Here is a 21385-nt window from a genome sequence, read left to right on the forward strand (position 1 = left end):
TTTTGTCAGTCATGGGACTTGAACTCTGGGCCTGGGCACTGACCCTCAGCTCTTCAGCTCAAGGCTAGCACTCTATCACTTGAGCCACAGTGCCACTTTTGGTTTTCTGAGTGGCTTATTGGAGATAAGAGCCTCATGGACTTTCCTGCCCGAGCTGGCTATGAATCGTGATCCTCAGATCTCTGCCTCCTGAGTAACTAGGATTACAGGCGTGAGCAACCGGTGCCTGGCTTTGGTACTGTGAGCTTTTAAACAAGCAAAGTGCATTTCACGTGAAGAACAAAAAAATGTAAAATATATTTAAAAGCTTCAACTTTCCGAATGGTTATATTTTTGGCGTCGATCACTACATCTTTAAGTAGTCACTGAACCTGACATCAAAATTTAAGGAATTTTTACTTGGGAGTTCTGCAGTTTCCTAAGGGACAGATTGTCTTCAAGATTGTCTTCAGATTGTTGCAGATTGTCTTCAAGAATATAGCTACTGTGGTGTCTGTACATGTGTGTATATGTGTATTATACATGTGTGTATATAGTAGTTCTCTTAGGTGTGGGTTTTGGTACATATTATCCATAAATATGCTTCCTCTATCTTTAGGAACATTCATATTTTTTTCTCTTTGGTGCTAAGATGAGAAGAACTTTTATCATGTTACATTTGCAATCCAGCTTGACATAGGTCAGAAAAAAATTAGGTGACCATAATAATTAACTTAGAAAGCTGTCATATTTCACACAACTTTTCCAAGAAAATTTGGTGACTTGATGGTTACTTACAATAAAATTATCCTGTTCTATAGGAAATGATCTATTCTAATTTTTTTTAAAAACCTTACTTACAATAACAACCTATGAAAGGGAAGTTGTAGGCTTAAGGTTCTGATTCATGACACTTCAAGGTACTAATCAGTGTGTATTTTCCAGCAGGAAATATGATTTAAAGAAGCAGTAGAAAATCAGGTATGGTGGTGTATGTCAATTCCAGCACTTAGGAGGACAGCTGGTACCACATAGTAAGAACCTAGCTCAGCAAAAGGAAGGGAAAAAATGAATGGAATGACACAGGATACCATTCATTACAACACTGTGCAATACACAAAAAAGTTGTATAGACTCCTTTACTCTTCAGGTATCACCTGTTTCAAATCACCTGCCTGTCCATCTGTACCTCCTTCCCTGACCATCCACACATGACAAATGCCACATGAAGTCCCCTCAGCCCTACACTGAACCAACAAGGCACCAAGAGTAAATTATGCTTTGTCAAGCAGACGATTGGGACAATTCTTTGGGCTTCTCTGAGGTAGTGGAATCTCTCTTCCCAATATTCAATGGTTCAGAAACATCTAGAGACCTGAACTAAAAGACAGGGGCGTGCTTACGTTACTTACATCCTGTTCCCACATTGGGGGAGGGGTTGTATGATTACCACATATTTCAAAGGCTTCTTCAGTGGAATCCTAGCTGTTACGTGGTAAACGAAGACATTAAGGTTGCCACCTGACCAAAGTAGGCCATTGCTACCTGAGGGTTTTGGGCAACTCATTACAACTTGAATTTATTTCTTCAGACTGTCTAAAAAAAAGAGTGATGCACAGTTAGGAGCTCAATAAATATGTGATGACTGATTGGATGTTATGATCTCTGATTTAGCTTAGTGAGATTACAAGCTAACACATACATTAAAAAAGAAATCTCAGCAGGGTGCTGGTGGCACATGCCTGCAATCCTAGATACTGAAGAGGTTGAGATCGGAAGATTATGTGGTTCAATTCCAGCCCACGTAGAAACCCATGAGAGTTTTATCTCCAGTTAACCAGCAAGAAGCCAGAAATGGAGCCATGGATCAAGTGGTAGAGGGCCAGCCTTTAGCAAAAAAGCTAAGGGACAGCTCCCAGGCCCTGAGTTTAAGCTGCAGTACTGGTGTGTGTGTGTGTGCGTGTGTGTGTGTGTGTGTGTGCGCACATGTGTGCACACACACACATTCACACACTACAAACTCAGTGAACTACAGGCTCATGTCATCAAAATCTGGATGACTCTCCTTCATTGATGAGATTTTAGACAACTTTCAAACACTGAGATTAAGTTCAAGTGGTGTTGGCACAGCAAGGCATTTCGCTGCATGTTAACTCACTATATTAGACACTCTCATATCCAATATGATTCTCTCACAATGATGCCATCATGGGATTTTCATCCATAAATACCTTTTCTGAGGACAAAGTTATCCATTCTCTCTGTTGTTCTTCAAGCTTTTCTGCCAAACATTTAATCAAGATGGGGTCCACCTTGGAATCAAACTTATTAGCAAACCAATGCCCATCTTTCATAAGCCACCTCAGCTCCGCAGCTCCATAAATACACACACTTCGAAGGTGAGAACCAGTACAACTGGGGTAGAAGAAGCCTTCATAATAATTCCATTTGACAAGGCGAGTCTTACTTTGTAGGTCCGACACATCCTGGGCAGACCTGGAAATCCCGCCAGGTATTCCTGGCACCCGGATTAAAGTAGCCCAGAAGTGCTCATCAGGAGAGTATGTATCTTTAGACCAGGCAAAAAAGTCTTCAATGAGGGAGTTGTTGAAAATATACTTAACAAATGCTTGACTTAAAACAAAATAGGCACTGCCAACAAATATCTCAATGTCATGGGGCGGTGCTTCCTTGGAGATGTTTGTCCTTATTGGTAGCTTTATATATTCATAAGGCACACTTCTGAGCTCATGGTGATAAGTGAATCTCTCCACTTTACTGCTAGGGGGTTTCACTGTCTCTAACATATTTGCTCCATTCAGTTTCTTTAACTCCGACACTAATTCGAAATTTGATTTCAGGGGGAAGTCTTGTCCACACAGGTTGATGACATATTTCCATTGAACTGAAGACTTAAGAAGGTCTGATAAGCAATTCAAATCAGCTTGGAGTCTGGAAATGTGGGCATATTCCACAGCCTCTAATTTGGAAGCAATGAAAATATTGGAGAAGCACTTAGCCAAGTTGTTCATGGCAACTTTGAAGGTATCAGGAGACTTGAGGTCATAATGGATACAATAAATATTGTGTTGGTTGTATATCGCATGGATGAGCCTCTCAACCATAATTGCATCTTTATGGACAACTAAAGAATAGGCTATTGGGAAGTTCTTTTCCTCCCTTGAAACAAGCTTTTGATGGTACCTTCTTAGGCTCTGATAAAGGTCACAGTTGCTGGTCATTGCCACAACATCATCATCCTCCAAGTCGATGATATCTAGTCTTCTTATTTCCAGACTCTTACCAATTTCTAGCGGCTCCTGTTCATAGATCCCTGAACAGTTCACTTCATACTTGACCTCATCCTTAATGTGGCTATATCTGTTTCTTACAAAAGGTGAAGTACTTAGGGAGTACTCAACCAAGTATAAGCCTCTTTGAGGAAACAAGAGTCTTCCCACATTTAGAAGCTTTAGTAGAGAGAACAGCCATAGGGTTAAAAACAAGATGAAAACTTTCTGCTGTAGTGTGTACTTAAAGCAACATTTGAATGTCTTCATTCTGCAACAAGAGAAAGGAATAGTAAATATTAGTTAATTTATGAAGGGATATTAAGAAAAAAATCAGGCTGAGAAGTTGGCTCAATGGTAGAGTGCTTGCTTTGCATGCACCAGGTCCTGGGTTCGATTCCTCAGCACCACATAAGCAGAAAAAAACCAGAAGTGGTGCTGGGCTCAAGTGGTAGGGTGCTAGCCTTGAGCTGAAGAGCTGCAGGACAGCACTTAGGCTCAGGACTGACAAAAAAAAAGTTTCTCCAAAAGTTATTGGATGCCTATGAACTGCCCAGCAGAATATCGGGCTCAAAGATAAATAAAGCAAGGTTCTTGCTCATAAAAAAGACCCAGAAACAAGGAAATTGAAATATAAGAGTTGGTAACTTTTTTGGCTATTTGTGATAACTACACCAAAATTGTGAAGGATGTTAGTTACCAGATGAAATGGAAGATAAACTCCTAAAGTAAAAAAGTTTCTCCTTGTTGTTGTGAGGGGTTGGTTCCAGAACCTTCATGATACCAAAATTCATAGATAGTCCTTTAGATCAGGCAGCTTAGCATCTGCATATAATTTATGCATAATCTATCTGTATACTTCAAGTCATCTCTTGATACTTCTAACACATAATGCCTACACATCACTTATGCATATAGACTTAGCACAGTGCTTGGTGCATGGTAAATGCAAGTTTTGCTTTTAAAAACTTCCTAGAATTTTTTCTTTTCTAAATACTTTGACCCCTGATTTACTGAGGAACCCATAGATCTAAAGGAAAGATTGTTTATGTGTTTTATATAGGCTGCATTTCTGCTTAGTGTATTTGAGGAGCAACTGCTGAGTTGAGCAGAGGTCTAAACAAGTAGATGTATCCAAAGGTATCAGAGACACAAATGACTCAACTGGGGCCAAAAGGAACATCTAACAGGATTCAGCCTCCAGATCCTGCTTAGATGGAGTCCAGTCTGAGACCTGCTGAGTCTGAGCTGGGCAGGAGGCCAGGGCTGCCTGCCCAGACTGGGAAGGTTGCAAGGAGCCTGGGGAAGGGAGGAACAGAGGAAGGGAGGAAGGGAGGGAGGAGCTGTTAGAAGTCTTCCATCCAGAACTGTTTCTGAATTGCTTTAGCTTTTTGGGGCAGAGACTAGAATGAGTTTCAACTGGGACAGCCCAGGCACATGGCTTTCAGAACCTCTTTTCTTCCTCTCCAGGCAACTTCAAGAAGGAATGTTCAACTGGCCTAGGGTAATGCTTTGATGTCTTTTGAAAGAAGTGGTCCTTCAGGGACTCTGGGCCAATTCCAAACTCCTTCACCTGCTTATCCCTGGCCACAAATTCCTTCAACTGAAAGCCTTCCTTTCCTCTCATCAGAAATAAGACATGAAAATGCTGTGTTCTGTGGTGTGAATGAGTTTCTCTCAAATCTTAAAAGGGATGATTGGACTTTTCCCAACAGTCAGGGGAAGTCAGCACAATAGCCCCGGCCCTAATCCCGAAGGCCACCATGGTGGGAGGTCTGGGAGTTCCCAGTCTCAGCTTAGCTTTCCTTCAGAAGGGCCTTGGCATGGCCCCCTCCTGAGCTGTCCCAGGGGACTCTGCAGGGAGTCTGGCGGCACCTCAAGCTGGTTACATGGAAACTAGCTAGCAATGCCGCCTGGCTACCTCCACTGGTTCCATCTCTGTTGGAGACTCGGGCAGGAAGCAGACACGTGTTTTGCTAGCAGGGAGAATGGTTTCAACATTAGCAATTTTCCAAGGGAGAAGGGGATTTTTCCCTTCCACCTGTGCAGACCAAAAAAAAGAAAACCAAAACAAGGCAAATTGTCTTGTGGAGTTTAGAGCCACATGGATACAAGTTTCCTAGTGATAGTATGATAGAACTCAAAAAGAAAGTAGTGCAAAGTTTGGTGGCCAGAGTTCAGGTGAAATGAAGTCGGCAATAACTCAGTGGGAGGCCGTTCCTTAGTAAAATCCCAGTAAGGATGTTGCACGAAGCATGAAGCATTTCCGCCGAAGCAATCTTCTTGCTGAGCTCTCCAGGGATTGCTCTCCTCCACCCACACATCTCTGCACAGTGATGTACAGCTGAGTGCCAGGAACCCCATCCAAGGCCAAATGGCCACAGCCATCAGCAGCTTTCCAACAATCTCTTCCTAATTTAGCAGCTTGAAAGTAGAATGCTCCTTTTCCAGGGAAAGACAAAAAATAAGGGAGGCAGGAGTCTGGGATATGATTTAGTTTAGGGATCAAGTACTGTACATTGCAGTTCTTTCCAGTTGCTCACACAAGCTATGGAAAGTTGTGTGGCACTGGGGAAAGAGAACAAAGTGGCTGGACTTCAGGACACCACACACCTGGAATTGTCACTGGAGGAGCACTGTGAAGTGACTATAACCAATCTAGCTGCCCTCTCCCTCCCTTCTTGCTCCAAAATGAGGATTAGAAAGTCTAATCCTTCCTTCCTTCCTTCCTTTTTTTCTTTTTGCTTTCCTTCCTTTTGGTTCTGGGCCTGAGGCTTGAACTCAGGGTCTGAGTGCTCTCCCTGAGCTTTATTTGCTCAAGGCTAGCACTATACCACTTTGAGCCACAGCTCCATTTCTGGTTTTTTGGTAGTTTATTGGAGATAAGAGTCTCATGGACTTTCCTGCTCTGGCTAGCTTCAAACTATAATCTTTAGATCTCAGCCTCTTGAGATGAGCCACTGGCGCCCAGCTTAAGCCTTGGAAGCACATCCATGAGGCTTGTTTGTTTCCCTGTGCCCAACTTGCCTGACTCCAGTCTTGTAGCTTTTCTAGTACACTACACAGGACTTGCTACTTTTGCTGTTTAGACTACCCTATGCAAATAATGCTAAGAAAGTGACTGTCCCCATTACTGTTCTGATTAAAGCAGGAGGTGGCAATGTTCTATAGAAAGACAAATCTACTGAAAACCTTCTCAGGTGTTAAGCATTAAAGGAGGCCATACATGGTCCTTCCTGCCCAGATTCAGCCAGACCTCTGAGATGGCCTAGTAGCACTTGGACTATAGATGGGTCCCTTAACTTCTCTACATCTCTGTGACCTCAAGGGTAAATAACTATGGTAGTTAGATGAAGTAACACAGGCAAAATGCTGTCTGTGCCTTCCTTTCCCTCCGTTTCCTTATGTCCCATGATCTCCTCAAATCACTCTACTACTGCTACTCAGAATTTACAAATCCTGCCCAGCCCTATGGTTTATTGTCTTTATTTGCTTGGCAGTGCTGGAGATCCAATCCACAGCGTTGTACAAGTGCTTTATTGCTAAGCCATACCTCTCATTCTTCAGTTATCCTCTTTTCTTCCCCCAAAGTCTCAACATAAATCCAGTATTTTGGAATCAGTGGCTGACTGCCTCCATCTCATGCTCTTGATTATTTCCTATCATTGTTATTAATGTAGTCTTGCTCAATAGTTATTCTAGGCACTATTGTACGTGTTTTATATGCTATAACTCAATCCCTTCCACAAATCAGTGATGTGGAAAGTGCTTTTTTAAAAAAAATCTTTAAGAAATTGTATAAAGAAGTTGCCATTTAACAAAGGAGTTTATGAATATAATGCATCTCAATTATCACCCCTTTATCCTTCTCACCCATCCCTCCCAACCCACACCATCATATTTTGCAGGATATAGGCTGAATACTTGACTGTGCTCTCCCACTCTTTTTCACTTCATTGATCTACCTCTCTTCCCTTGATCCCACCTCATCCCTTTCGAGTATCCATTTCCTGGTGTTTATTTTGTTGAACTCTGACTTTGCCTTGCTGAGGAATTACACTATTTGAGTTCTCCTTTGAACCTATCACATTTCAATTAACACACTTGTATACATTTCACTTGTATACCACCTAGTGTACTTACTATAAGCTAATTCTATAAGTCTATCAGCCAATTCTATAAATCTATCAGCCAATTCTGTAAATCTATCAGCCAATTCTAGCTTCCACATATGAAGGAAAACATGCAGCCTTTGTCTCTCCAGGCCTGACCTTTTTTCACTTAACATATTTTTTTCCAGGTTTGTAAAGTGCGTTAGTTAGAATAAGAACTCAAAATCTTGTTCTAGAAACGCATCTGGCTCTCTGCAAATCTGTCTCTTGCAATACAAAGAAAAAATTCTTCATATTTTCCATAATAGTTCAGCCCTTGACTGTTTCCTCACTCTATCTTATCATGCTAAAGCAGAGCAGAAGAGAATGCCCTGTGTTGTAGCCTTGAAACCTCCCATGCGGACGAGGAGAGAAAATGTACATGGAGTGCTAGCCGGGAAGGAAACTGGGGGATGAGTCACATTTTCCCCATAAGCTGATGCTGGAACCAGTCAAAGAGCTGAGGAAGAGTTAGTTGATCTTTGGCCAAGGGGATCCATTAAAGAAAAGCAAGACAATCCATCCTTGGGGGTTCTGTCACCAATGAAGTTTGGCTCATATCCTAAAACCAGGGACTTACTGATTCATTCCTTCTCATCGCTATCTGTGATACAATTCAAGCTATCTTGAGAATGTCTCATTATTTTAGAAAACCTTCTGGGTGAAATCACTTTGTAGGTGGAGAATAGTTCCTCAATGGATTGCCTTAAAGTTTTGTTTTACCAAGTCAAGTTTGAAAAATAGACTGTGAAAAGATGAGTGACTTGGAAATATTTTCTTTCTAAAGTCTTACAATGAAGAATCAACCCTTAAGTATGTAATATAAAAATAGACTCACTTAAAAAAAGGACAATACACACCCAATAATCCTGATTCTGTGGCAACAGAGGTCTTTTTTGCTGCAGCAACTTGGTTCCTCGAGGACACTGGTTCTCCCTTGATGACTTGCTTACGAAACTGGAGTCTGTTTTGGATTAAGACCATCAGGTGGGAGGATGACTCAGTCCAGATGCATTTTTTTCAACACCCCCATAGAACCCCAAGAGTTGTACAAAGGAGTAGAAAGATATGCTTCTTGGTGACCTTACATTCTGGTTGTTCTGGAATGAAGATTGCAAAGGCAGCGTACTGATTACACTGCCACTGAGTAAACATATCAACTGTGTCAAACACAAGAGCTGCTTCGTTGGGTCAGTAATACACCGCTAAGGGAATCAAGTGGCCCTTCAGTAGTAAGAGAGTTCAAGCTCCATAATGAAAAGAAAAAAAAATGTTTTCCATTCTCTACTTACAAAAGCAAACATTTTCATTTTTTTAAAAGAAAATCAGCAAGTCAGAAGTCTTAGAAGAAAAAAAAAAGCTTGCCAGTGATCCATCACTTGGCCACAATATTCTGTGGACAGCATTTCCCCTCTGCTTTTTAATAAATACATCTCCCCCTCCCCCTTTGATTGGCTCATCTTTAACTTCAGCCACACAATACAAGTGTTGATATGTTTCTTTTACTTCACATGTATTGTGAACCAGCCCTACTCTAAACTGAGTCTGTAAGTTGTGAGAGAGTAAACATTTTCTAGCAAGTAAACATGCTTTTGAGCAGGACAAAAACTTCTAGAACTTCTCCACCAGTGCTTAATTAATAAGCCTATAACTCACAAAGAAGCCTAGAAGCAAAAGCTTGAAGTTGCAAAAGTGATTTGAGTCTATATTGCTCCTTTTCTAAATGTGCCCACTCACCATTTAACCCACCATTCCTGGGATGCGGGGAACATATTTCTCTTACTACATGAGTCTTAGTGTGTTCCTGCTGTAATAACAAAAAATACCAAGACTGGTGCTTTGGAGATCAATGTACAGCTGAATGCTTGGTGAGGTCTTGTTGTATGCTTCCAAGATGGCACTTTCTTGCTGTGTCCTCACAGGGTGGATTAGAAGGGCAAAAGAATAGAAGTAGTGACTATCTCCCTCAGAGCTCTTTAGACAGTCACTAATTCCATTCATGATGGCTCTTCCCTTGTACCTTAATCATCTCCTAAAGGCTTATCACATTGGCAACTACGTTTCATCATATGAATTTTGGGAGGACACATTGAAGTCATATGAGTTCACCTAACTGCTATCCATCAAAGGACTAGACAGAAGAAGGATCCTCCCTTCCCCCCTCCACTCACACAGCTCTGGTAAAGGTCAACAAAAGACTTCCTGTTGCCAGAGTCTCTGGACCAACCCTTCTTAAAGATCTTTGTTGCTTGATTACTGTTTGCATTATCTTATTCGGTAGATACGGTCATGATCCCCACTTTTCAGACTGAGAAACTGACTATCTCATGTGATATAGTGAATATACTGACGAGCTAGGATTTCCAAGTATGGGCCAGTTTCAGAGCCTTCACTGTTAAGCACAACTCAAGACCACTTCTCCAATCTCAGTAGCAGAATCCCCTTGGCTAAGGATCCTAAGTATCTAGCTGCTTCGTCCCAGTCTATGGGAATCCTTCTAATTCAGATCAGCATCAACTCTTGCCTGGATATGAAATCACTCCCTATCTGGGATTCCCTTGTTTTCTTCTAGTTTTCTTTGTATTGTAGCTGAAACAGACTTTAAACATATAAAGCAGATCCCTGCCCATCCCAAGTACCACTCCCTACATGTAAAAGCCTTCGCTGGGAGTTCACCTCACTTAGAAAGAAATCAGAAGTCTTATTTATTGCTCAGCCTGCCTTCCACTACAATCCACCCACTCTTCCCCTGTTCTGTCTCATTAGTGACTGAGGACTCCTAAAAGTTCCTGTGGTGTCAGTCTCTTCCTTGGCTGATTCTGAGTGTAGTCCACTTTTCTCAGGACTTAGATCTGCTCAGACTCTCAAGTTTTAGGAAAGATATCTTTACTTCAGATCCTCTCACACAGCTTTCTCCTCTCTACCTCACTCCTGTTTTCTTCTGAGAACTTGACACAGGCAGCAGTCACTTTGTTCTTATCTACTCTCTGTAGTTGCTTAATGACATAAAGTCAGAAGACTTGAGTTCTAGTCTGGATTCTATCATCTCAACTCCTTACGTGACCCCAGCAAGTCATTCCTCTTGAGCAAGTCTTTAGGTCCTATGTGTTGAGTAGGATACTGGTTTTTCTATCCCATAACGGTATTGTGAAGGTCCTATGACAAAAATGAATGCGAAAATAAACCCAAACAACTTTAGTATGTAAGTGTCAGGTTCTAGGACTTCTACAAGAATGGTTTCCAGCTGGCTGCCAATGGTGCCTGTAATCCTAGCTGAGATTTGAGAATTACATTGATAGCCAACCCGGGCAGAAAAGTCTTTGAGACTCTTATCTCCAAATAACCACCAAAAAGCCAGAAGCAGAGCCGTGACTCAAGTGGTAGTGCGCCAGCCTCAAGTTAAAAAGCTAAAGGGATGCCGGGCACTGGTGGCTCACGCCTGTAATCCTAGCTACTCAGAAGGCTGAGATCTGAGGATCTCGGTTCAAATGCAGTCTGGGAAGGAAAGTCCCTGAGACTCTTATCTCCAATAATCCACTAGAAAATCGGAAATGGCACTGTGGCTCAAGCAGTAGAGCGCTCGCTTTGAGCTGAAGAGCTGAAGGACAGCGCCTAGGCCTAGAGTTCAAGCCCCATGACCGACAAAAACAAAAAAAAAAAGCAAAAGGGCAGTGCTCAGGCCCTGAGTTCAACCCCTAGTAATAGTACAGAGAGAGACAGAGAGAGAGAGAAAGAGAGAGCGAGAGAGACAGAGAGACAGACAGACAGAGAGAGAGAGAGAGAGAGAAAGGTTTCCTGGAAAATTTGAGAATCAATATGTTGCTAGTTTTATTTTTCTAGAACAGCACATCCATTATTCCTGTCATTCTGACATTTTAATTATTATTTGTTTTTCACTATTTGACAACACTCTTTTGTTAAAGAAAGTTGTTACTGAAATTTCAGCATTTCTCCTGGAGTCTGTTATACAGTCACATACTTATCTCCAATTTTGAGAGACAGGAAGATAGTTCCTCTAGTTAGTCCTGAGAGTTGTTTTTCTCCAGTATGCTCAATACTTTTTTGACAGATTGATAGCCAAAGAATTTTTTTCCAAAGGCATTCAACCCATTCCATTCAGTTCTTAAATAGCATTTGTAATGACATGTGTTGCAGAGGGTGCTAACTTCTCTATGTTCAATATCCTTGCGGGGACAGGGGTGGTTTGAAGGTCTTCTCCAGGGATTGCAAGCCTTCAGTGGTTCATTATTTATGCTGTTCAGTAAAGTCACCCCTAAGGACTACGTAACTCGCATGCCATACTGAAGATTTTGCAGCAAGAGGAACACACAAAATGTACCCTCAAATAGTGCTTGTCACTTTGTAGTGCTCTGCCACTCAGATCTTACATACATCAGGTGACACTGCCCATTGAGCTCCCCATAGGCCACAACACCATTGGTAACTTTCTGTCCAGCAGTTTGCAACTCCAAAGGCTGGCCATCAGCTTCCTTAAGTCCAGGACCACTTTATCTGTAAGACTGTGAGACGTAAGGTCTCCATGAGAAGCTGGGCACAAAAGCCACACCATCCACCACCTGTAATTTTCCCAGCTATAACTCTACTGGCTCTTTCTCAGGGTTGGGAGAGTCACAGGGATCTGTCAGGTTGCATGGGAAATCAGCATATATTTATCAGGTGGTCATCCCTTGAGCATGTGGGGAATCTGGGCTACAGATTGTAGCCAAAAAGTGCATAATTCAGCCAGCTTTTTATAGTTACACCAATTAGGTTGTGGGCTTCATCTTGTATGGTCCACAGGGCAAACACTGAAAACTAATGGGGGCTGGGAAGGTGGCTCAGTGGTAGAGTGCTTGCCTTGCATGCCAGAGGCCCTGAGTTCGATTCCTCAGCACCACATAAGCAAAAAGAAAAACGCCGGAAGTGGACCAGTGGTAGAGCGCTAACCTTGAGCTGAAGGGCTGAGGGACAGCACCCAGGCCCAGAGTTCAGGCCCCATGACCGGACCCAAAAAAAAAAAAACAAAAAAAAACTAATGGTCTGTGTGTTTAGTTGTCAGGCTATGTGGATGGTCAAGAAGTCTTTAAAAGAAAGTAGGAAATGTAGGCAACAATGTAGGAAACCAATGAAAACTTTTCATGTATAGTACTTTGAGATACAAATATTGAGTTACTCTAACATTTAAAATCTCAGAAGAGTGGATTCCAAAAATACCTATGCCCTTTAAATTTTAGTTTGATAAAAACCTTGCATGCACTATTTCCCTGTTTTAGATAAAAAGGATTACAAAATGAGATCATTAGTGCACTGGATCTTTATCGCTAAAGCTTTGTCAAACAGAGCTTTCATTCTCGCTTGCGTTCTCTCCTCTTCACTGTCCAGCTCACTTAGAATTAGCACAAAAGATGAAAGCAAAATATACTGTGTTTCATGTTCTAAAATTGAATAGTTTGGCTTCTTCCCCTCCCCCCCCAAAAGTAGAAAAACTAAATTGAAAAATGTATGACTATTTAAAAAAACAGTTTACATGTAGGCTCTACTCAAAGTCTACAGATGTGATTTTTTTTCCTCTCCTGAAACCTCTCAAAGAATTTGTTTTGATTTTTATGGCTAACTCTATATTTTATCCTCAACAAAATTAAATCTTTGCTAGTTTTGTAGCCAGCTGAAGAGGAATCGATCACTGATTTCTACATGTACATTTAAAGTAGGGCTTCTGATGTCCTTAAGGGATTACATTGCAGGGGCAGCATAGGATAAACAGAAGTGAATCAAGGGTACTGATATCAGCAATGGCTTATAGCCAAGCCACACTGCTCCTGAATGGATACATACTCAATGTTAAATCAGAACAAGAGATTGTTCATTTGTTTGTGGGTTTTGTTGAGATGATAGGAGCTTAGACAGAGATTTCAATATGCTCCCAAACTTCCACTGGGGGGAAAAAACTGATAGGGATGGATATGATAGTGCACACATAATTTCAGAACTTGGGAGGTTGAGGCAGTTGGATCTTTAAACAGGCCAGCCTAAGCTATATAGTGAGAGCTTGTCAAACAAACGAACAAACAAACAAACATATACAAAACAAGAAACTCATCCCGGTGCCAGTGGCTCATGCCTGTAATCCTAGCTCCTCAGGAAGCTGAGATCTGAGGATGGTGGTTCAAAGCCAGCCTGGGCAGGAAAATCCATGAAACTCTTATCTCTAATAAACCACCAGAAAACCAGAAGTGGCTCTGTGGCTCAAGTGGTACAGTGCTAGCCTTGAGCTGAAGAGCTGAGGGACAGTGCCCAGGCCCAGACTTCAAGCCCCATGACCCACAAAAAACAAAACAAAAAACAAAACCCCTGAAACTCAAGACCATCTTCTCAAAAGTTCAATGTTGAAATGCTTCCAGGAAGGTCTGAAGCTGGCATTCTCTACAAGGATGTAATCCCAAAATGGTTTCTATTAATTGGCAAGTCTCAACAAACAGGTACTATAATAAGTAGAGAGATTGCTTAGCTTACTAAATGCCCAAGTTAGCTTATACACCATTTGTCTAGAAAGCAGAAGAACTAGACCCCAGATTTTCCAATGAGTTGTGAAGTTCAAGCAGTGTGGTTCAGAACCCAGAGCATCCAGAGCAGTGAGATGAAATTCAGGAACAGACCTGTAGAGATGGCTGGTAGACCGCACTTGCCTTCGAATGTCCTACACTGTCAGTGGCAGAAAAGTGCTCTTTCAAAGACGTCCTTCCCAACTTCCATTGTAAAGAAGGTGGCAGTGAATGGGCTTTCTGGGAAAGTTTTTCAGAAGGGCTTGATTTTCAATATAAGTTTCCCCTACTGCTATCTTCCTGCCCAGAACTCCAACATAATGGCTAGGGTTGTAGCAGATATCTTAGAGCTTTGAAGTTCAGACCAAAACATGGTTGAAGACCTCAGCTCCTGACTCCTCCAGCCATTAAACCAGCAGTAGCAAACATCTTTGTGCATTTCTGTTACATGAGGAAGAATAAACCCTTCCCTGGTTAGGCAACTTGCATTTTGAAAGATGGCCACTAGAAAAGGGTAATGCACACACACACACACACACACACACACACACACACACACACACACACACACATGAGCAAAATTAAATCTAAACCAGATTAAAGTCACTACATGCATAAAAGTACAATCCTGTTTATAGCCAAGTGCAAAAATATGCCTCAGAGATGCTGAATTTCTCCTCTATCTATATCTGGAGGCAGATGGAGGCTTTTGGTAAGCATCTGAAGGAAGACAGCTAGCCAGATTTACCAAATTAACTGTGATGCTGGCAAGAGGGGCAGGCTGTTCACCAGGCCTCAGTTAGGCACCATTCAATGGATAGCAAGCCTTCTTTCTATGGCTTCTTGCCACAGACAGGAGTAGGCTGCCTGGTCTCCAAATGTTCTCTCCCAGGTGCTGGATTCCTGAGAGCTTCTTATATAACAGGGACTTCAGAGCCAATTTCCAAGAAAAAGATGACAGTACCACGTAGACACCAACTCAAAACACACAGAATTCTGAGCCATCAATGGTCCCCTTGACTCCTTTCCCTTCTTCCTGACCCCATTCCTCTTCTTTCTGCCACACACGCACAGCCTCCTTCTATTCCTCCTGCTTTGTTCTTGTATATACCTATGAGTTTGGAATTTAAAGCTAATGGTGAGCCAGTCATGGTAGTGCATACGGGTAATCCCAGCACTCAATAGGCTGACGCAGTCCTCTGTCTGCCTTAGCGGGCTACAGGGATGACTAGATGAGCCAATGTATTGGATCTGCACAGATCAACACACTGATGAATAAAGGCCAGGGTTATGAATGACATTTCCACTAGTTGAGCATCACTGACCAGGCATCATTCTACAAACCAGGACAAGGCTTTGTACTCAAAGGATTGCAACTGCCCCAGCATGCAGCGATGGTCTCTGAGAAGCAACAGCCACAGATTTCAATTGGGCAGGCTGGTGGCAAAGCCAAGCTGAAGACGTCCATGTTCCTCTGGGGAGGGGAACCAGATGTATACCTGTCTTTCTGGTCTTACAACCTACCTGCAGCTTTAAGGTTTTCTTGTGAATAGTGCTGCAAGGAACATACTGTAAAAGTGTCTCTGCTGTACCCTGACTTAACAGCCCAAGGAAATGGAATCGAAGCCTATTAAAAGTTCCTGGCATGCAATTGGAACAGCATATTTTTGGTGGTGTATAAGTCTAGTGTTTTCTCTTTATTATCTATACTTTCACTTCTTGGTCAAAAAAATTAAATTTTATTTCTTCTCTTTTTGGAAATACTAGGACTTGAACCTGTGGCCTCATGTCTGCTAGGGAGTTGTTCTGTCACTTGGGCCACACCCTTATTTTATTATTTCATATTTGAGTGGGTAGGTCACAAAAAGATTCTTTTCCTACTATGTAGAGAAAAAAACATGTATACAATTTACTACTTTGATTAAAGCATTTGTTACTACATACTAATCATACACATGAATGTGGTATTTCCATACACACACAGGCTTACTGTGCCCTAGGAAGGCTCTGTGTTAGAGAGATACAACTGGAAACATCACCTCAGGATCACAGAGAACAGAAGAGAGGGCCTCAGTGGCTTCTTAGCACAACCCAAGTGCCAGCTGTTTTAGTTACAGAGAGAGACTTTGAATTTGTTTGCAGAGAAACTTTCCAAAAAGGCAAGTCATTAGGTAGTCCTAGGAATGTCTTTTATTTGGTGTTTTCCTTGCCCTGATCTTATTTTCCTCCTTTCTTAGGCTCTCTTCTCCATTCTACATCCCTGCCTTAGTTCTAGACTCTCCTCTTCCTCCTAGTAATGCTCTTTGATGTTCCAGTCTGTGCAACTGTGCTCCATTCTGCATGGCATTCCATGCCTTTCTCTTGAGCCACCACATGTCTGAAATTGGCAGCTGAAAAGAGGGCAGGCTGGTTGCTGGAAAGGCAACCAGGTGGAAGATGATAGATGTACAAGGTCAGTCCCTCCTCATTCCACAAAGGTGGAATGTCAGAGTGTGCAGCACCACAAATATCCCAAATATGCTGCAATTACGCAGAGAATCAGAGGGAAGCGAAAATGGAAACTTGGCAGGCACAGGAGCTTTGCTGGGCGCTGTCCTTCCTGGTCCTGGCAGAAATCTTTGCCCTCTGTTGCAGTCGGACACACCGCTCTTTCCTGGGCTGTTTAGATCCTATAGCTACCAGGAGAAATGCCAGGGTTTTGCAGAGCCTAGGAAACAAGTCTAATCCATCCAGGAACCGACAGGCTGATAGAACAGGTCAGAGTCAGCCAAGAAGGATTCCTGTGCACAATAAGCAAGTATAATTCTTATCATCCAGGATACAAGGGCTCAAGTGGTAGAGTGCTTGCTTAGCAAGTACAAAGTCTGAGTTCAAACTATAGTACAAAAACAAAACACCACCACCACCACCAAAAAACACACCTTGTTCAAAGAGACAACATCATCTATTTCCCTTAACAAGATTAGGGAAGATAAGAAACCCTGGAAAATCACAAGAGAACAGAGAGGAGTGAGAGGTAGAAAAGAGCAAGAGAGTGAAAAGCAACAAGAGAGGTAGAAACACAGAACATGAATGTGGAGTAAAGAATGTGCTACCCACAAATATAGTAGTCTCCTGTGATTTAAGATAATTCAAAAGGAAAGAGGCAAGGTCACGGCGACCTTCATATTGTTTAGTAAATACACATGAAAGTGCCCTGTAAAGAGAACAAGCCATCAAGATAGAATGGTTTTGCCTGCAAGGGCTGTGTGTAGAGCCTGCTGAAGCTCTGCCTTATCTCCCGGGTCACTCCCCCACCCAGTTCACCAAGTAGCTCACGCCCTTATCTCATTTCCATCTTTGACCACGGTTTGCCATCACAGTTTGAGAGTGGTAGATCTAACTGGTCTTTGGGTTTTCATTTCCGTAGGAGGTTCCTTAGTCATGAAAGATTCATCCATAGGTAGGCTTTTTCTCCTGATAATCTTTCTTATGTCAATTTAATTTTCAAGCCCAACTCTAGGGTGAAATCTTAGCTCCACCTGCCAAGTCTTAGCTCCTGGAATGTTTAGCATTCCAGGAAACACCGTCATCATCAGGTACTTTTTGCTTATCACGGAAAGGGAAAGAGTTCTCCAGTACAGAGGGAGAGACATTTTGAAACAGCATGGCTTTAGGGGTTCTGAAGTTTTGTTTCATTGGGATTTCAATACAGAATTTCAATGCTGGCCAGGGACTAAATAAGGACAATCTCAATGGGCCTTGCTGGACTCCTGGCCCTTGCATGCTCTAGCAATCATTGACTCAAAGCATTCTTGCCATAAAACTATTCTGCATTTTCACAATTAAAAAAAAAGAAAAAATTCTATTCTGCCTCTTGCTTTTTGAAATTTGTTTTTGGCACGTACAATTATCTAATTATGCTCCTTTATCATGTTCAGAGCACACTTCACATGTGTTTTAGAGATAACTGTAGTTGCCTAAGTGTATAAACTTGCATAAACTTGAGTTCTAAAGCATAAAGTAGAAATCCCAAGGCACCAATTTTGCTTTCTAACTTTCTGGATTTACCTCAACCTTACTATAAAAAAAAGAAACACACAATTAAAACTCACCTTTGTTATCACTCTACTCTCCCAACAAACCACAAGCTAATAGTATAAACAATCTAAGGAGAAGGTAACTCTCTTTACTGTTCCTGCCACACACTCTCGGTGGCCATAGCCATGACTGACACTAGAATGGGGTTATAGAACAGAAGCCTATAAAGAGAAGCCTCATGATGAATACTTAAGAATTGCAGTGATTTAAATGTGATTGATGTGATTGATGACTGGTGACCCTTACTCTTCGGATGCCAGCCCCACAGGACTGCAAAAGAGGCCCTGGTTTTGAGAAGGGCCTCTAATGAAGAGTTTCACAATGTTTTTAATTCCTTGGCCTGCTCCTCAGAAGCCAAATTAGTAGAGGCTCCCAAAGGTGGGATTCATTTGATACACTGATTGACAGAAATAGGATCCAAACAGATTGTCACATTTGGATCTAGTAAGAGGAAATTCAACAGAGACAAATGCAAAGACTAACAACACTTCAACCCAAAAAATTAACAGCTCTCATACCAGATGGGTGAGTGTTGCCGAATGGGAGCATCTGTAGAGGGTGGTTCAGTATCTGGGCTGACTATGCATTTGGCATGAGTGCCCATTTGTTTGGTGTAAAATTGCCAAAGAATGGAATGAAAGGAAGAAAGGGAGGGAGGGAGGGAGGGAGGAAGGAAGGAAGGAAGAAAGAAAGGAAGGAAGGAAGGAAAAAAGGAAGGAAGGAAGGAGAGAGAGAGAAGGGAGGAAGGCAGGCAGGCAGGCAGGCAGGCAGGCAGGCAGGCAGGAAGGAAGGAAAGGAGTAAACCAAAACTAGTATGTCAGGAGATGCATAAAGCTTCAGGCTAGAAGCTAAAGCAAAAGCTTTCCATCAGCCTAGATCTGGGGACTAGAGAAGGGCCCAGCATGCCTCTACTCTGCTCTGACCTGAACAGACCCCAAGGAATGTGTTCATGTCTTAGTTCAACTGTCCCCTCAGCCAGTAACTAATGGAAGTCAAGATTCATGGGGAGAAGCTGGAGGGAAACAGGAAGGTTAGGGGTTAGGAGGTGAACAACAATTAAACAAATGGCTGGGCCCCTCTCCAGCGGTTCTCATTCAGCTGATCTGGGTGGTCCTAGGATCTGCCTTTCTAACAAGTTCCCAAGTGACACTGCTGCAACTGGCCCAGCAATGAGGTTTTGCGAACCAGTGCTCTAAGTAACAGGATTCAAGTTTATTTCTTTGCTTGCTTTTTTATTTGATACTCTATATTCCCAAGATTTTACTAAGGTGTTGGCCTGTTTCCCAGTAAGTCTAAATTAGGGGAAATTTATTGGCTTTAAAGCCTCATATATTTCTATGTCCAATTCTAAAATTTCATAATGGTTAGCAGAAATTCCACCTTCATTTTCTGACCCTTAGCATTTCAGCTTCATAAGCAGACTTCTGTTTCTGCTTCTGCTACATTTTTCTAGCATTATATATAATATGAATTCCCTCTGGCCTTCTATTTTTCCTTTGTTTTTTTTTCTACAATGTTCAAGATACTAAGATCTGACCTGCTTTTACCAAATACCTGACTCCTCCATCTTCTAAAAGAGGAAATGTGGGGCCATACCTTTACCCCAAAGCCCAAATTGAGCCCACCATTCCCAAGGGCCTATTAGAACGGAGACAGCTGCATTCAATTCTCCAATACTTCCAAACCTAGTAGGAAAATTACCAGCATATGGAAATATATATCAAATGACATGCAAAACAATGCAAATTAATACCAAACACACAACCCTAAATTACTTGGGTAAAGTCTGAAAGCCCCATCACTGATGTTATCTGCTTTGCTCCACCACACTCAGGAAGTAGTGACTGGATCTTGTATTACAATCAGTCTCATGCTTCACAACACACTGGCACTTGTTGACATGCTAAGCAGAAGATTGCAAAAGGGATCCTAGTCTTAACTTGCTACTAGTCTCACAATGCTCTAGGCTTCAGATTCTTCTGAAAATGATGATGTCATGTAAATGACATCATCAAAACAAAGCCAGCAGCACCGAGGCTTAGTGCCATTTTCTGTATGCCATGTATTGTGTGTGAAGATGTACACATACAACACTTACAACAGCCTCTGAGAATGTATACACAGCCTGTACCTCTTTACATGCAGTGCCATATCAGAGACCTGGAAACAGAAAGGCCAGCATGTGAGGTAAGGTGTGATAAGAGTCAAGGACCAGGACATCCCAGTCTCACCCATCAACCTTGCCCCTGCACATGCTGTAGTTCTTGCATATAACATTTTGTTGTTGTTGTTGGCCATGGGGCTTGAACTCTGGGCCTGGGCACTGTCCCTCAGCTCTTCAGCTCAAGGCCAGCACTCTATCACTTGAGCCACAGCGCCACTTCCCACATGCTGCAGTTCTCTTGGTGATGGTGATCACTGGGTCACCATCTCTTGTTTCCCCTAAGCATTAAATTTGTATGATCTTCAGAAGAAAATTTCCAGTTGTACCATCAAACATGCTTCAAGATATTGTTTCTCTTAAGGAGTTGACAGTTTGTAGTATATTAAATTTGATATCAAAATGTCATCACAAATTGTTTTTTTTAATCTGATGTCCAAAAGGAAGAGGTGTTTCAAGCTATCCTGTAGTTCAACTTCTTCCAACTTGCTCCATCCTTTTTCCTTTTAAGCATCTTGCATCTGGCTGTGCACTCTGGAGTGATTCTGGGACCTTTGCTACCACTGCTCTTAGATCTACCCCTGCGTGATGGAAGAGGGCTTCACTCAGCTTTCATTTCCATGCACAAGCACAGGTTCTTGAGATGCACTCATTAAAAGCATTTCAAGAGATCTTATAATAAGGCAAGTGTCACAAAGGGAGAGTTTTAGCAAAAATTTATTTTAGTATAATAGGATAAAGTAGGGAGAGATGAAAAAAAGAAGCATTTCAGTCTCACCATATGGGAAAGAGTAGCAGGCTACCAGATTCGTGGTCTTTAGACTTCCTGAGCTGGGAGACTATCCAAGGTGAGGTCGTCTAGCAACACCTAATCCTTAGACAAAGGTTGTAGGTGTCTAAAATGGGTGAGGCCCACGCAGAACTCAGAAATCTTCAGGACTTCCTTTTGCCAGATGAGACTTTTATTCTGTTCTTTTTACTCCTTAAGGAGCTTTGCAGCTTTTCACTATTCCAAGGAAGAAGGCAGGGACAGACAGCCCTTTCAAATCCTCATCTTCTAGTAATTTGACAAATAAAAGGAGGTGGTTAGAAGGAGCTAACTGCTTTAAGAAAATTACATTTGAGGAGGTGCCATTTAATAAAGAAGTTTATAAATACAGTGTCAGCCCTTTTGCTTTGTGT

The 21385-nt window shown here is 42.0% G+C and overlaps 1 protein-coding gene across 2 annotated transcripts in view; it reads right to left on the reverse strand.

Moving 5' to 3' along the window:
- Positions 1 to 2001: 2001 nt before the first annotated feature.
- Gcnt4 (glucosaminyl (N-acetyl) transferase 4, core 2) overlaps positions 2002 to 21385 on the reverse strand; it is a 22496-nt gene continuing 3112 nt past the window's right edge. Inside the window, exons 1-2 of one of the 2 annotated variants that reach the window (XM_013025253.1) lie at positions 8281 to 8351; positions 2002 to 3540 (exon numbers count right to left, since the gene is read on the reverse strand). In XM_013025253.1, coding sequence (XP_012880707.1) covers positions 2172 to 3539 — 1368 coding nt within the window. In that variant the 5' untranslated portion in view covers position 3540; positions 8281 to 8351 and the 3' untranslated portion in view covers positions 2002 to 2171. Of the gene's footprint in view, positions 3541 to 8280; positions 8352 to 21385 lie in introns of those variants that run through there. The other variant, XM_013025252.1, reaches the window with a different exon arrangement.

The sequence above is a fragment of the Dipodomys ordii genome, unplaced genomic scaffold (genome assembly GCF_000151885.1).
Source record: "Dipodomys ordii isolate 6190 unplaced genomic scaffold, Dord_2.0 Scaffold83, whole genome shotgun sequence".
NCBI classification, from domain to species: domain Eukaryota; kingdom Metazoa; phylum Chordata; class Mammalia; order Rodentia; family Heteromyidae; genus Dipodomys; species Dipodomys ordii.